The sequence below is a fragment of the Colobus angolensis genome, unplaced genomic scaffold, assembly GCF_000951035.1.
Source record: "Colobus angolensis palliatus isolate OR3802 unplaced genomic scaffold, Cang.pa_1.0 Scaffold46, whole genome shotgun sequence".
NCBI lineage: Eukaryota > Metazoa > Chordata > Mammalia > Primates > Cercopithecidae > Colobus > Colobus angolensis.
Window position 1 is genome coordinate 4,569,685 of NW_012118043.1, and position 14,048 is coordinate 4,583,732.

The 14,048-nt window shown below is 37.9% G+C and overlaps 1 protein-coding gene across 1 annotated transcript in view; it reads left to right on the top strand.

The window, feature by feature from the left end:
* The window catches only part of GK5 (glycerol kinase 5 (putative)), a 65,762-nt gene that overhangs the window by 28,135 nt on the left and 23,579 nt on the right, over positions 1–14,048 (top strand). The window contains exon 5 of the mRNA XM_011958218.1: positions 3,378–3,531. Coding sequence (XP_011813608.1) covers positions 3,378–3,531 — 154 coding nt within the window. The remainder of the gene's footprint in view (positions 1–3,377; positions 3,532–14,048) is intronic.

Below are 14,048 nucleotides of genomic sequence, written 5' to 3' on the forward strand. Positions count from 1 at the left end.
AGACAAACAGAGAGCCAAATCATGAGTGAACTCCCATTCATAATTACTTCAAATAGAATAAAATACGTCGGAATCCAACTTACAAGGGATGTGAAGGACCTCTTCAAGGAGAACTACAAACCACTGCTCAACGAAATAAAAGAGGACACAAACAAATGGAAGATCATTCCAAGCTCATGGATGGGAAGAATCAGTATTGTGAAAATGGCCATATTGTCCAAAGTAATTTATAGGTTCAATGCCATCACCATTAAACTACCAATGACTTTCTTCACAGAATTGGAAATAACTACTTTAAAGTTCATATGGAACTAAAAAAGAACCCACATTGCCAAGACAATCCTAAGCCAAAAGAACAAAGCTGGAGGCAACACACTACCTGACTTCAAACTATACTACAAGGCTACAGTAACCAAAACAGCATGGTACTGGTACCAAAACAGAGATATAGACCAATGGAACATAACAGAGCCTTCAGAAATAATACCACACATCTACAACTGTCTGATCTTTGACAAACCTGACAAAAACAGGAGATGGGGAAAGGATTCCCTATTTAATACATGGTGCTGGGAAAATTGGCTAGCCATAAGTAGAAAGCTGAAACTGGATCCCTTCCTTACACCTTATACGAAAATTAATTCAAGATGGATTAGAAATTTAAATGTTAGACCTAAAACCATAAAAACCCTAGAAGAAAACCTAGGCAATACCATTCAGGACATAGGCATGGGCAAGGGCTTCATGTCTAAAATACCAAAAGCAATGGCCACAGAAGCCAAACTTGACAAATGGGATCTAATTAAACTAAAGAGCTTCTGCACAGCAAAAGAAACTACCATCAGAGTGAATAGGCAGCCTACAGAATGGGAGAACATTTTTGCAATCTACTCATCTGACAAAGGGCTAATATCCAGAACTTACAAAGAACTCAAACATATTTGCAAGAATAAAACAACCCCATCAAAAAGTGGGCAAAGGATATGAACAGACACTTCTCAAAAGAAGACATTTATACAGCCAACAGACACATGAAAAAATGCTCATCATCACTCACCATCAGAGAAATGCAAATCAAAACCACAATGAGATACTATCTTATACCAGTTAGAATGGCAATCATTAAAAAGTCAGGAAACAGCAGGTGCTGGAGAGGATGTGGAGAAACAGGAACACTTTTACACTGTTGGTGGGACTGTAAACTAGTTCAACCATTGTGGAAGACAGTGTGGCGATTCCTCAAGGATCTAGAACTAGAAATACTATTTGACCCAGCCATCCCATTACTGGGGATATACCCAAAGGATTATAAATCATGCTGCTATCAAGACACATGCACAGATGTGTTTATTGTGGCACTATTCACAATAGCAAAGACTTGGAACCAACCAAAGGTCCGTCAGTGACAGACTGGATTAACAAAATGTGGCACATATACACCATGGAATACTATACAGTCATAAAAAAGGATGAGTTCATGTCCTTTGTAGGGACGTGGATGCAGCTGGAAACCATCATTCTTAGCAAACTATGGCAAGGACAGAAAACCAAACACTGCATGTTCTCACTAATAGGTGGGAATTGAACAGTGAGAACACTTGGACACAGGAAGGGGAACATCACATACCAGGGCCTGTCGTGCGGTGGGGGAAGGGGGAGGGATACCATTAGGAGATACACCTAATGTAAATGAAGCGTTAATGGGTGCAGCACACCAACATGGCACATGTATACATATGTAGCAAACCTGTACGTTGTACACATGTACCCTAGAACTTAAAGTATAATTTAAAAAACAAAAGAAAACAAAACAGAAAAATAAATAATGTGAAAAATTTATATGCCATGTAAAATATAAAGAAATGACCGGGCGCGGTGGTTCACGCCTGTAATCCCGGCATTTTGGGAGGCCGAGGTGGGTGGATCACCTGAATTCAGGAGTTCGGGACCAGCCTGGCCAACATGGTGAAACCCCATCTCGACTAGAGTAAAGTACAAAAATTAGCCAGGCGTGGTGGTCCACGTCTGTTATCCCAGCTTCTTGGGAGGCTAAGGGAGGAGAATTGATTGAACCTCAGAGGCGGAGGTTGCATTGCGCTGAGATTGCACCATTGCACTCCAGCACTCTAAGCAAAAAAATGTAAGCCTGGGGAACAGAGTGAGACTCTGTCTCAAAAAACCAAAAAAACCAAAAACTATATGTATATATGTGTGTGTGTGTTTATATATATATAAATGAAGAAGGTGTGAGCACTGAATAAGATGAGAAGGAAGTTAAAAGGACAAGACTGAGAAAGAGAACTGAGTGTACAAATTTTCTTAATTGATGTGTTATCAATTAAAAGTGAAAGAAAAAAATTTTTATTACTATTTTTCACAAATAAACTAAAATCTTTAAATTTATTTTGGGGAGTGAGGTAGGATTAGCAAAAGTGGGTAAGTTCAACAAGAAATGGGCAGTACTTCATAAGTGTTTTGTAGAACATCAGTTTCATAAGTTGAAGTGTCCGTCTACATCCCTGTAGTGTGTGGCAGGATAGGGTTTTTTTTTTTTTTTCCCCCAGTATGTCTTAAAGACCTTAAAACTCAAAGCTTGTTTTTTGTATACCTAAGGCTTTTTGTAAATTAAAGATTTTGCTTATGTTTGATCTTTGATCATTAGATAAGTATAGGTAGTATTAAATAAAATCATACAACCGGATTTTAAGTACTTAATGTATAGGGAAATTTCTGTCTGTGTTAGTGCTAACTTAATTTCTAATAGGAAAGAAAAAAAGCCAATAAAAGCTCATCCTTCATTGTCTAGTATTAAGAGTTCTCAGATCTTTGATTCATAGAGACAGCTTGAAGCTAAGATATAAGATTATGATTAATGTGAAAATATTTGTACTAGGAGCCTTCAAAATCAAAGATTAGCTAATAACTTCATATAGATGTTATTACTATTGGAATAGTAGTGAATTAATGCTATTCTACTAAATAGTGTAGATTTATCTGGTCGGCCTGCAATAAACTTAAAGTGTACATATCCCACTGAAATAAGAATACTACAAATATAGCCTCCTTGCTAGATTCTCTCCCTTCACTCTCATAGTTAAAAATAGGTAGAGAGGTGAAAATATAAAAGTTTATAAAAATAAGTACCTGAGCATCTGGTGTTTGCTAAAATAATTCAAAGTAGATATGTTGCATTTCATATGTTAGGATACAAACTGCCTATTTAGGATAATATTGCTGTTTTTTATTAAGTGCAGAAAACACTATTATAAGTAGTTAAATGACTTGTTACTGGGTTTGTTTGCATATATATAGAATTGATGTGGAAATTTTAAATACTATTAAATGCATTTTCCTAAAATATGTTTTTTAAAATACAGATATTTCACAGTTCTTGCCGAGTGCTTCACTTTTTCACTAGAAGTAAACGACTTTATGCAGCCAGTTTGTTCACTTTCACAACCCAGCAGACTTCTTTGAGATTGGTCTGGATTTTACAGAACCTGATTGAGGTAAGAAATACTGTGTGTGTGTGTAAACCATATGAAGACTCCGGGGAAGAAAAAATTAAAGGAATAAAGATAGTAATTTGATTATTTGAGGAAAAATTGTCTACCACATATTGGAATGGAAGACAATGTGGCATCTTGTTTTTGTTTGTTTGTTTGTTTTGCTTTTTTTTTTTTTTTGAGACAGAGTTTTGCTCTTGTTGCTCAGGCTGAAGTGCAATGGCACGATCTCAGCTCACTGCAATCTCTGGCTCCCAGGTTCAAGTGATTCTCCTGCCACAGCCTCCCGAGTACCTGGGATTACAGGTGCCCGCCACCACGCCCAGCTAATTTTTTGTATTTTTTGTAGAGACGAGGTTTCACCATGTTGGCCAGACTGGTCACAAACTCCTGACCTCAGGTGATCCATCTGCCTCAGCATCCCAAAGTGCTGGGATTACAGGCGTGAGCCACCATATGGATTACAGGCGTGAGCCATATCTTTGATTTATATCAGTGGAATTCTTTTGTGTCAGATTCCTTTTGCTCAACATCATGTTTTTGACATATAGCAATGTTGTGTGTAAATTACTTTGCTTATATTTTCATTGCTATTTGCTGTTCAATGTATGATTTTACCATAGTTTATTGTCTAGTTTATTCATGTACATTTGGGTTATTTCCTGTTTTTAGCTGTTATGATTAATGCATCTCTTGGTGTACATGTAATTGCTATGTCTATACATAGGAATGGAATTTTTAGGGCATGAATGTTTATATATGTCTTCACTTTTTTTTTTTTTTTTTTGAGACGGAGTCTCACTCTGTCACCCAGGCTGGAGTGCAATGTGTGATCTCGGCTCACTGTAACTTCTGCCTCCCAGGTTCAAGCAATTCTCCTGCCTCAGCCTCCTGAATAGCTGGGATTACAGGCGCACGCCATCATGCCCGGCTAGTTTTTGTATTTTTAGTAGAGATGGGGTTTCACCATGTTGGCCAGGCTGGTCTTGATCTTCTGACCTTGTGATCTGCCCGCCTCGCCCTCCCAAAGTGCTGGGATTACAAACATGAGTCACCACGCCCAGCCATATATCTTTATCTTTAATGGATAATGTCAAAACACTTTTGCAAAGTGATAATAACAATTTACACACTCTCTATCAGTATGTGATCAGAGGACTTTTTATTTCATTTACAATTATAATTGACATTATTAGTTTTTTATATTTTAGCCATCCTAGTTGGTAAGTAATAATATCTGAGTGTGATTTTAGACTGGATAAAAAAACAAGATCTAAGTATATGTTGTCTACAAGGGGCACACTTTAGATTTAAAAAATATAAAAAGGTTAAAAGTAAGTGAGTGGAAAAGATATCATGTAAACAGTCACTATATCATGTAAACAGTTACATATATCATGTAAACAGTCACTATAAGAAACTGGAGTGGTTATATTAACATCAGACAGTATAGACTTTAAAACAAAAATATGTTACTAGAGATAAAAAGGGAATTTTACAATGATAAGATGGTCAATTCATCATAAATATATAACAGTTATAAACACCTAATAACAGAGGTCCACTCTACATGAAGCAAAACTGGACAGAATTGAAGGGAAAAATAGACAGTCAAGCAGGATAGTTGGAGACTTCAGTGTCCCGCTTTCTTTTTTTTTTTTCCTTTTTTTTTTTTGAGACGGAATCTCGCTCTGTCACCCAGGCTGGAGTGCAGTGGCATGATCTCGGCTCACTGTGAGCTCCAGCGCCTGGGTTCACATCATTCTTCTGCCTCAGCCTCCCAGGTAGCTGGGACTACAGGAGCCCGCCACCACTCCCAGCTAATTTATATTTAGTAGAGATGGGGTTTCACCGTGTTAGCCAGGAGGGTCTTGATCTCCTAACCTCGTGATCTACCTGCCTTGGCCTCCCAAAGTGCTGGGATTACAGGCGAGAGCCACTGTGCTTGGCCCTCACTTTCAATAATGAATAGAATAACTAGACAGAAGATTAACAAGGACCTAACAGACATTTATAGAAAACTCTACCCAAGAACAGAATATACATTCTCCTGAAGTGTACGTGGAACTTTCTCCAGGATAGATCATAGGCTAGGCCATACTACAAGCCTCAGTAAATTTAAAGGGATTGAAATCATACGAAGTCTGTTGTCTGACCATGAAGGGTTCAAATTAAAAGTAACAGAAAAAACTTGGGAAGTTCTAAAATACATGAAGATTAAACAACACACTTAAAAATAACCAATGGGTCCAAGAAGAAATCATAAGAGAAAATTAAGAAATACTTTGAGATGAATGAAAATAAGATACAACATACCAAAACTTATTAGATGCAGATAAAGTACTTAGAAGGAAATTTATAGTAAGACTATATTACATGTAGAAGAGTATATTTAAAAAGAAGAAAAATATCAAGTCAATAATCTACCATTCTACCTTACGACATGGAAAATGATGAGCAAACTAAATCCAAAACAAGCAGAAGGAAAGAAATAATTGAATTAGAGCAAAATTAATGCAATAGAGAATAGAAAAACAGTGAAGAAAATCAATAAAACCAAAAGTTGCTTCTTTGAAAAGATTAGCTAAACTGACAAAGACGAGAGAAAACCCAAATAACTAAAATTATGAATTATTATGAAATTATGAATATTAATACTGACCTCACAGAAATAAAAAACATTAATAGGCAATACCATGAACAAGTGCATGCCAACAAATTAGATAACCAAGATAAAATGAAAAATTTCCTAGAAATAACAAACTACTGGAAATAACTCAAGGAAAAATAAATAATCTGAATAAATCTATAACAAGTAAAGAGATTGAAGTAATAAATAATAAATTCTCACCTAGAAAAGCCCAGAGCCAGATGGCTTTGCTAGTGAATTCTACCAAAAGTTTAAAGAAGAATTAACACAATCCTTTCACAACTTCTTCCAAATATAGAAAGGGAAAATAGACAATTGAACAGTAATAGTTGGAGACTTTTAATACCCCATCAATAGTGGATTATACTTCCATTATTGAAGTGAGAGATACTTCCCAGCTCTTTCTTTCTTTCTTTTTTTTTGAGACAGAGTCTGGTTCTGTCGCCCGGGCTGGAGTGCAGTGGTCGGATCTCAGCTCACTGCAAGCTCCGCCTCCCGGGTTTATGCCATTCTCCTGCCTCAGCCTCCCGAGTAGCTGGGACTACAGACTCCAGCCACCTCGCCCGGCTAGCTTTTTGTATTTTTCAGTAGAGACGGGGTTTCACCGTGTTAGCCAGGATGGTCTCAAACTCCTGACCTCGTGATCCGCCCGTCTCGGCCTCCCAAAGTGCTGGGATTACAGGCTTGAGCCACCGCGCCCAGCCGCCCAGCTCTTTCTTTTAGGCCATTATTCTCTGATAACCAAATCAAAGACATCAAGAGAAAATAAACTGACAGACCAATATTCCTTATGAATACAAATGCGGAAATCCTCAACAAGGCTGGGTGTGGTGGCTCATGCCTGTAATCCCAGCACTTTGGGAGTCTAAGGCAAGAGGATTGCTTGAACCCAGAAGTTCAAGACCTGCCTGGGCAATATAGCAAGACACCATCTCTCCAAAAAAATTAAAAATTAAAAAATTAGCTGGGTATAGTAGTACACACCTGTAGTCCCAGCTACTTGGGAGACTGGCATGGGAGCATTGCTTACCCCGGAGTTTGAGACAGCAATGATCTAGGATCACACCACCACTGCACTCCAGCTTGGATGACAGAGCAAGATCCTGTCTCTGGAAAAAAACCGCATACACACACAAAACTTCAGCAAAATATTAGCAAGTCAAATCCAGCAACATATAAAAAGGATTATATATCATGACTAAGTGGGATTTATCCCAAGAATACAGGATTGGTTTAGCATTCAAAAATCGATTAATATGGATCTTTTATTAAAACTGGTAAATGAAAAAATAGAAAATTAATATACACCGTATTAATAGGATAAAGGACAAAAAAAAGATCATGTCAGTAGATGTAGAAAAAAGTGTTTGACAATATCTAGTGCCTGCTAAAATGCTCAACATACTAGGAATAGAAGGAAAGTGCTTCAACCTGATCTGTGAAAAACTCACAGCCGACACCATACTTAATAGTCAAAGACTGAATGTTTTTCTCCTAAGTTCGGGAATAAGACAAAGATGTCCACTCTTACCACTTCTAATTAACATTGTATGAGAGGTTCTAAGCTGGGGCAGTTGAGCAAGACAATGTAATAAAAGGCAACTAGATTGGAAAGGAAGGAGTAAAACTATCTCTGTGATGCAGATGACATGGTCTTGTATACTGAAAATCCTAAGGAATTTCCTAAAAAAATTAGCACTAATATTATAAATGAGTGTAGTAAGGGTATAAGATCAATATACAAAAAAAAAAAAAAATCTTTTTTGAGACAGTCTGTCAGCCAGGCTTGAGTACAGTGGCACAGTAGCAGTCACTGTAGCCTCAACCTCCAGGCTGAAGAGATCCTCTTACTTCAGCCTTCTGAGTAGCTGGGACTACAGGCGCACACCACTATGCCCAGTTAAGTTTTTTTTTTTTTTCTGAGATGGAGTCTTACTCTGTCATCCAGTCGGGAGTGCGGTGGCATGATCTTGGCTTACTGCAACCTCTGCCTCCCAGGCTCCAGCGATTCTCCTGCCTCAGCCTCCCAAGTAGCTGGGACTACAGGTGTGCACCACAACGCCCAGATAACTTTTGTATTTTTAGTAGAGACGGAGTTTCACCATGTTGGCCAGGCTGGTCTCGAACTCCTGACGTTAAGTGATCCGCCCACCTCGACCTCCCAAAGTGCTGGGATTACAGGTGTGAGTCACCATGCCTGGCCCCAGTTAATTTTTAAAATTTTTGTAGAAACAAAATCTCACTATTTTGTCCTAGCTGCTCTTGAACTCCTGAGCTCAAGTAATCTTTCCACCCCAGCCTTCCAAACTGCTGGGAATACAGGTGTGACCCGCCGCATACAGCTAAAAATTAATTGTGTTTCTATATACTAGCAATGAACAACTAGAACATGAAATTAAGAAAACAATTTCGGCTGGACACAGTGGCTCACGCCTGTAATCCCAGCACTTTGGGAGGCTGAGGCAGGTGGATCACCTGAGATCAGGATTTCGAGACCAGCCTGGCCAACATGGTGAAACCCTGTCTCTGCTAAAAATACAAAAATTAGCCAGGCATGGCGGTGGACTCCTGTAATCCCAGCTATGCGGGAGGCTGAGGCAGGAGAATCACTTGAACTGGGGAGGCAGAGGTTGCAGTGAGCCGAAATCACACCATTGCACTCCAGCCTGGGCAACAGAGCAAGATGCTGTCTCCCCCTGCCAAAAAAAGAAAGAAAGAAAACAATTTCATTTACAAAAACATCAAAAAGAATAAAATACGTATGAATAAGCTTAATTACAAAATATGTACTTTGAAAAGTACAAAACATTGTTGAATACAGTTAATGAAGGCCTAAATAAATGGAAAGACATATACATGGATTGGAATATTTAATACTGTTAAGATTATAGTATTCTTCAAATTTATCTACAGGTACAACACAGTTTCTACCAAAATTCCTCTTTTTTTTTTTTTTTGTAGCAGACAAGCTGATCCTAAAATTCACCTAGAAATTTGAGGAATCCAGATTAGCAAAAGAATCTTGAAAAAGGAACAGTATGGGAAAACTCACATTTCTCAATTTCATTGTGGCTTTAATTTGCATTACTCTATTTCCTAACAAAGTTGATATCTTTTCACATACTTACCTTTTGTATATCCTTTTGTGAAGTACCTCAGTCCTTTGTTTTCTAATAAATTAATACACTTTAATTTTAGAGTTGTTTTAGGTTTACAGAAACATTTAGCAGTAAATGTAGTTTCCATATCCAACAGTTTCTGCTGTTATTGGCATCTTGTATTATGGTAATACATTTGTTACAATTAATGAACCAATATGGAAACATTATTATTAATGTAATGTATCTACCATTGCAGCACTATTATACGCCATAGTTTCACTGCCCTGAAAAATCCCCTATCCTTCACCTACTCACATCTCTTTCTGAACCCTGGGTAACATTGATATTTTTATTGTCTCTACAGCTTTGTATTTTCCAGAATATCATATAGTTGGAATCATACAGTATATAGACTTTACACACTGGCTTCTTTCACTTAGCAATATGCATTTAAGGTTTCTCCATGTATTTTTGTGCCTTGATAGCTCATTTCTTTTATCATCTAATAATATTCCATTGTCTGAATGTGGCACAGTTTATCCAATCACTTTTTTTTTTTTTTTTGAGACGAAGTGCAGTGGCATGATCTCAGCTCACTGCAACTTCCACCTCCCAGGTTCAAGTGATTCTCCTGTTTTAGCCTCCCAAGTAGCTGAGATTACAGGTGCCCACCACCATGCCCAGTTGATTTTTGTATTTTTAGTAGAGACGGGGTTTCATCATGTTGGCCAGGCTGCTCTCGAACTCCCGACCTTAAGTGATCCACCTGCTTCGGCCTCCCAAATTGCTGGAATTACAAGCATGAGCCACCGTGCCCGGCCTATCCAGTTACCTATTGAAAAACATCTTGGTTGCTTCCAGCTTTTGGCAATTATGAATAAAACTGCTATACAGTTTTGTATGCAGGTTTTTATTTGGACATAAATCTTCAACTCATTTGAGTAAATAGGTGTATGATTGTTGGATCATATGGTATGACTGCATTTAGTTTTGTAAGAAACTATCAAGCTATCCTCCAAAGTAGCTGTGTCATTTTGCATTCCTGCCAACAGTTGGAGAGTTCCTCTTGCTTCACATCCTTGCCAACATTTGATGTTGTCAGTGCTTTGGATTTTAGCTATTTTAATAGGTGTGTAGTAGTATCTTATTGTTTCAATAGGTGTGTAGTAATATTCACTGTTTACAATTCCCTAATGACATGTGATACAGAGCATATTTTCATGTGCTTATTTACCATCGGTATATCTTGGGTGAGGTGTCTGTTCAGATCTTTTCCCGTTAAAAAAATTTTTGTTTGTTTAGAGACAGATTCTTGCTCTGTCACCCAGGCTGGGGTGCAGTGGCATGATCGTGTCTCATTATAGCCTCAAAACTCATGGGCTCAAGTGAGCTTCCTGCCCCAGCCTCCTGAGTAACTGGGACTACAGGCGTGTGCCACTATGCCTGGCTAATGTTTTCACTATTTGTTTGTTTATTTATTTATTTATTTAGAGACAGAGACTCACTCTGTCACCCAGGTTGAATGCCTTGGCATCATCTCGGCTCACTGCAACTTCTGCTTCCTGGGTTCAGGTGATTCTCCTGCCTCAGCCTTCCAAGTAGCTGGGTTTATAGGTGGCTAATTTTTGTATTTTTAGTAGAGATGGGGTTTCACCATATTGGCCAGGCTGGTCTTGAACTTCTGACTTCAAGTGATCCACCTGCCTCAGCCTCCCAAAGTACTGGGATTACAGGTGTGAGACACAGAGCCCAGCCAAATTTTTTCACTTATAACAGAGACAGAGTGTCGCTGTGTTTCCCAGGCTGGCCTCAAACTCTTGAGCTCAAGTGATCCTGCTACCTTCACCTCCCAAAGTGCTGAGCTATAGGTGCGAGCCATCATACCTAGCCCCACTTAATTTTTTTTTTAATGTGTAGACTTATTGTTAGGCAATTGATATCTTTTGTAGCTATTTTAACTAGTCCTTTAAATTATTATACTTCTTGCTGGGCGCAGTGGCTCATGCCTATAATCCCAGCACTTTGGGAGGCCGAGGTGGGCAGATCACGAGGTCAGGAGTTCAAGACCAGTCTGGCCAATATGGTGAAACCCTGTCTCTACTAAAAATACAAAAATCAGCCGAGCCTGGTGGCGCACACCTGTAGTCCCAGCTACTCGGGAGGCTGAGGCAGAAGAATCATTTGAACCCAGGAGGTGGAGGTTGCAGTGAGCTGAGACTGTGCCACTGCACTCTAGCCTGGACGAGAGTGCCAGACTCTGTCTCAAAAAAATAAAAAATTTATTTATACTTCTTTTTGTCTGGTCTTTAGAAATATAGTTATTTTTTATGAATTGACCTTTAATCCAGTAATACTGCTGAATTCACTTAGTTATTCTAGTAACTTATCTAATAGCTTTTTTTGCAAGGGATGTTTCTGTGTGTAGTTATGTCTTTTGCAAATGACTAGATTTTTTTTCTACTGGTTTAACACTATTTTTCTTTTTCATTGGCAAGGGCCTCCAGGATATGTTGATTAGAAGGAGTGATCATTAATTCTGTTTCTTGTTTCTGATCTTGGACCAAAGGCTTTCAACATTTCTTTACTTAGTATGAATTAGGTTTTGGGGTGCTATCGTTTGTACTTTATCAAATTAAGGAAGTTCTCTTTCTTTCCTAAGCTTGCTGACACTTTTTATTATGAGTGGGTACTGAATTTATCAAACACATTTTCTGCGCTTATTATCTAGGTTTAGTGTGTTTTATGCAAGCTACTTGGGGTTTGTAGGGCTTTTTGAATTTGTTGCTTGAGGTCTTTGTTGGTTTTGAAAAATTCTCAGCTGTTATCTCTTCAGATGTAATTTCTGCTCCATTCTCCTTATCTTCTTTTTTTCTCAAAGCCTAAATATGGGCCATTGCCCTAAGACCTCAACTCTCTATGGATCTAAGGAGAGTTGTTGATTTTCAGTTTACTTTTTTGTGTGTGTGTGTGAGGATATAAGTAACGACTTCCAAGCTCTTTACCTATCAAACAGAAAATTGGAGTCCCCTCTTGTACATTTTTAAATTTAGACCTTCTCACTAAATCCCCTGTATATCTAACCCTGTCTTACATATTTTCCATCCTTTTGTCTTTCCTTGCTTCATTCTACCCAGCCTATTCCAACCTATCTTCCAATTCTATTATTCACTCTTCAATTGTTTCTAATGTGCTGTTAAAACCCATTAAGTTCCTAATTTTTTAGTTCTATAATTTATATTTTTTCCCATATAATTAGCATGTTTATTTTAAAGTCCATGACTGTGAATTCCAACATCTGTAGCTCCCATGGACTGTCTTTTTTTCCTGTTTTTGTTTTTCTTCCATGTTATTGTTTCTTCATATGCCTGGTTACTTATTTGTGTATATGTGTATATATGTGATCTTGACATGATATTTGTAAAATTGTGTGTAGAATTTGAGAGCCTTAACATAATGCTATCTTGCTCTAGATAACGATTAATGTTTGTTTCTTCCATTCTTCCAGTTAACAGGATTATCTCAATCCAACTTAATAATTGAGATGATTCAAATCTGACTTGTAGTTCCTATGAGAGCCTGTCCTTCTAGTTTACTCCAGCTCTTAGGGTAGAGCCATTTGCAGTCATTAGCCAATGTGAGGGAGGTTGACCTTGGTCCTCCTACCTTAGGAAGCCCCAATGTCTACTCTGTGTTACCCTAGCCTCCTAGGGGCCTAGCACCTATCAGAGACCTGGCTCATAAATATTTTTTTAATAGATGGAACACCTGTCAGGCATTATGCTACTCACTGAAATACAGGTTAACTTTTGGCTATTAAAAAAATTATATCTGGAACAAATTTTAGAATAAAAATTTCTAAATTTAACAAGAGTTTGAAATATAATATTACTTTAAAGCACTCCATATTTAAGTGGCATAACTCTTGAATGGAATCTTAAAGTACTTGTATTATAAATAACCCATAAATGACCTCGTTTTTGGAACTCATGTCATTTGTTTTCATTTTACTGATCCTTTCTACTATTAAAGTATAATTTATCTTTAAATGTTTCCATTTGCTTTTCTTTTTATTTCAGTTATTTACTTACTTAAGTATTTTTTGGAACATCTGCTATTTGCTGGGAACCCTCCTATGTGTTGGGGTTATGAATATAAATGCAATCTTGTCCCTGCCCTTAAAGAGCTAAAGGTCTAGTAGAAAGGCAGTAATGGTGTCAGATAATGGCTAAACAGAAGCTATCCATAGGATGCTACAGACTGAGTTAGAAGGAGTGTGGGAGTGGGCCAGGCTTGGACAAAGCCAGGAAATGCTGGTCTTGAAGGACACATAAGAGTTATAGAGGTGATAAACTTTTTTTCAAGAAATTGTTTTTCAGTTTGTTAATAACACCCTAATAGGCATTTTAGTTTCTCTACTAGCTATTATAGTTTAAAGAGGTGTTGACACTTCTGTTTCCCTTGGCATGCTTTATGCCAAGAATTGTCCTGTTAGTAATATTTTAGGCTTTGAGGGGCATAAGGTTTTTGTCACAACCACTCTGCCATGAAAGCAGCCGTAGGTAACAAATGAGCATAGCTGTGTTCCAATAAGACTTTATTTATGGACACTGAAATTTGAGTTTCATATAATTTTCATGTGTCACAAAATATTCTCCTTTTGTCTTTTTAGCCATTAAAAATTATGAAAACCTTTTTAATTTGCTGTACAAAAACAGAGAATAGGCTGGATTTGGCCTGTGGGCCGTAGTATACCATCCCAGCTTTGGGCTTTTTTTTTTTTTTTTGAGACGG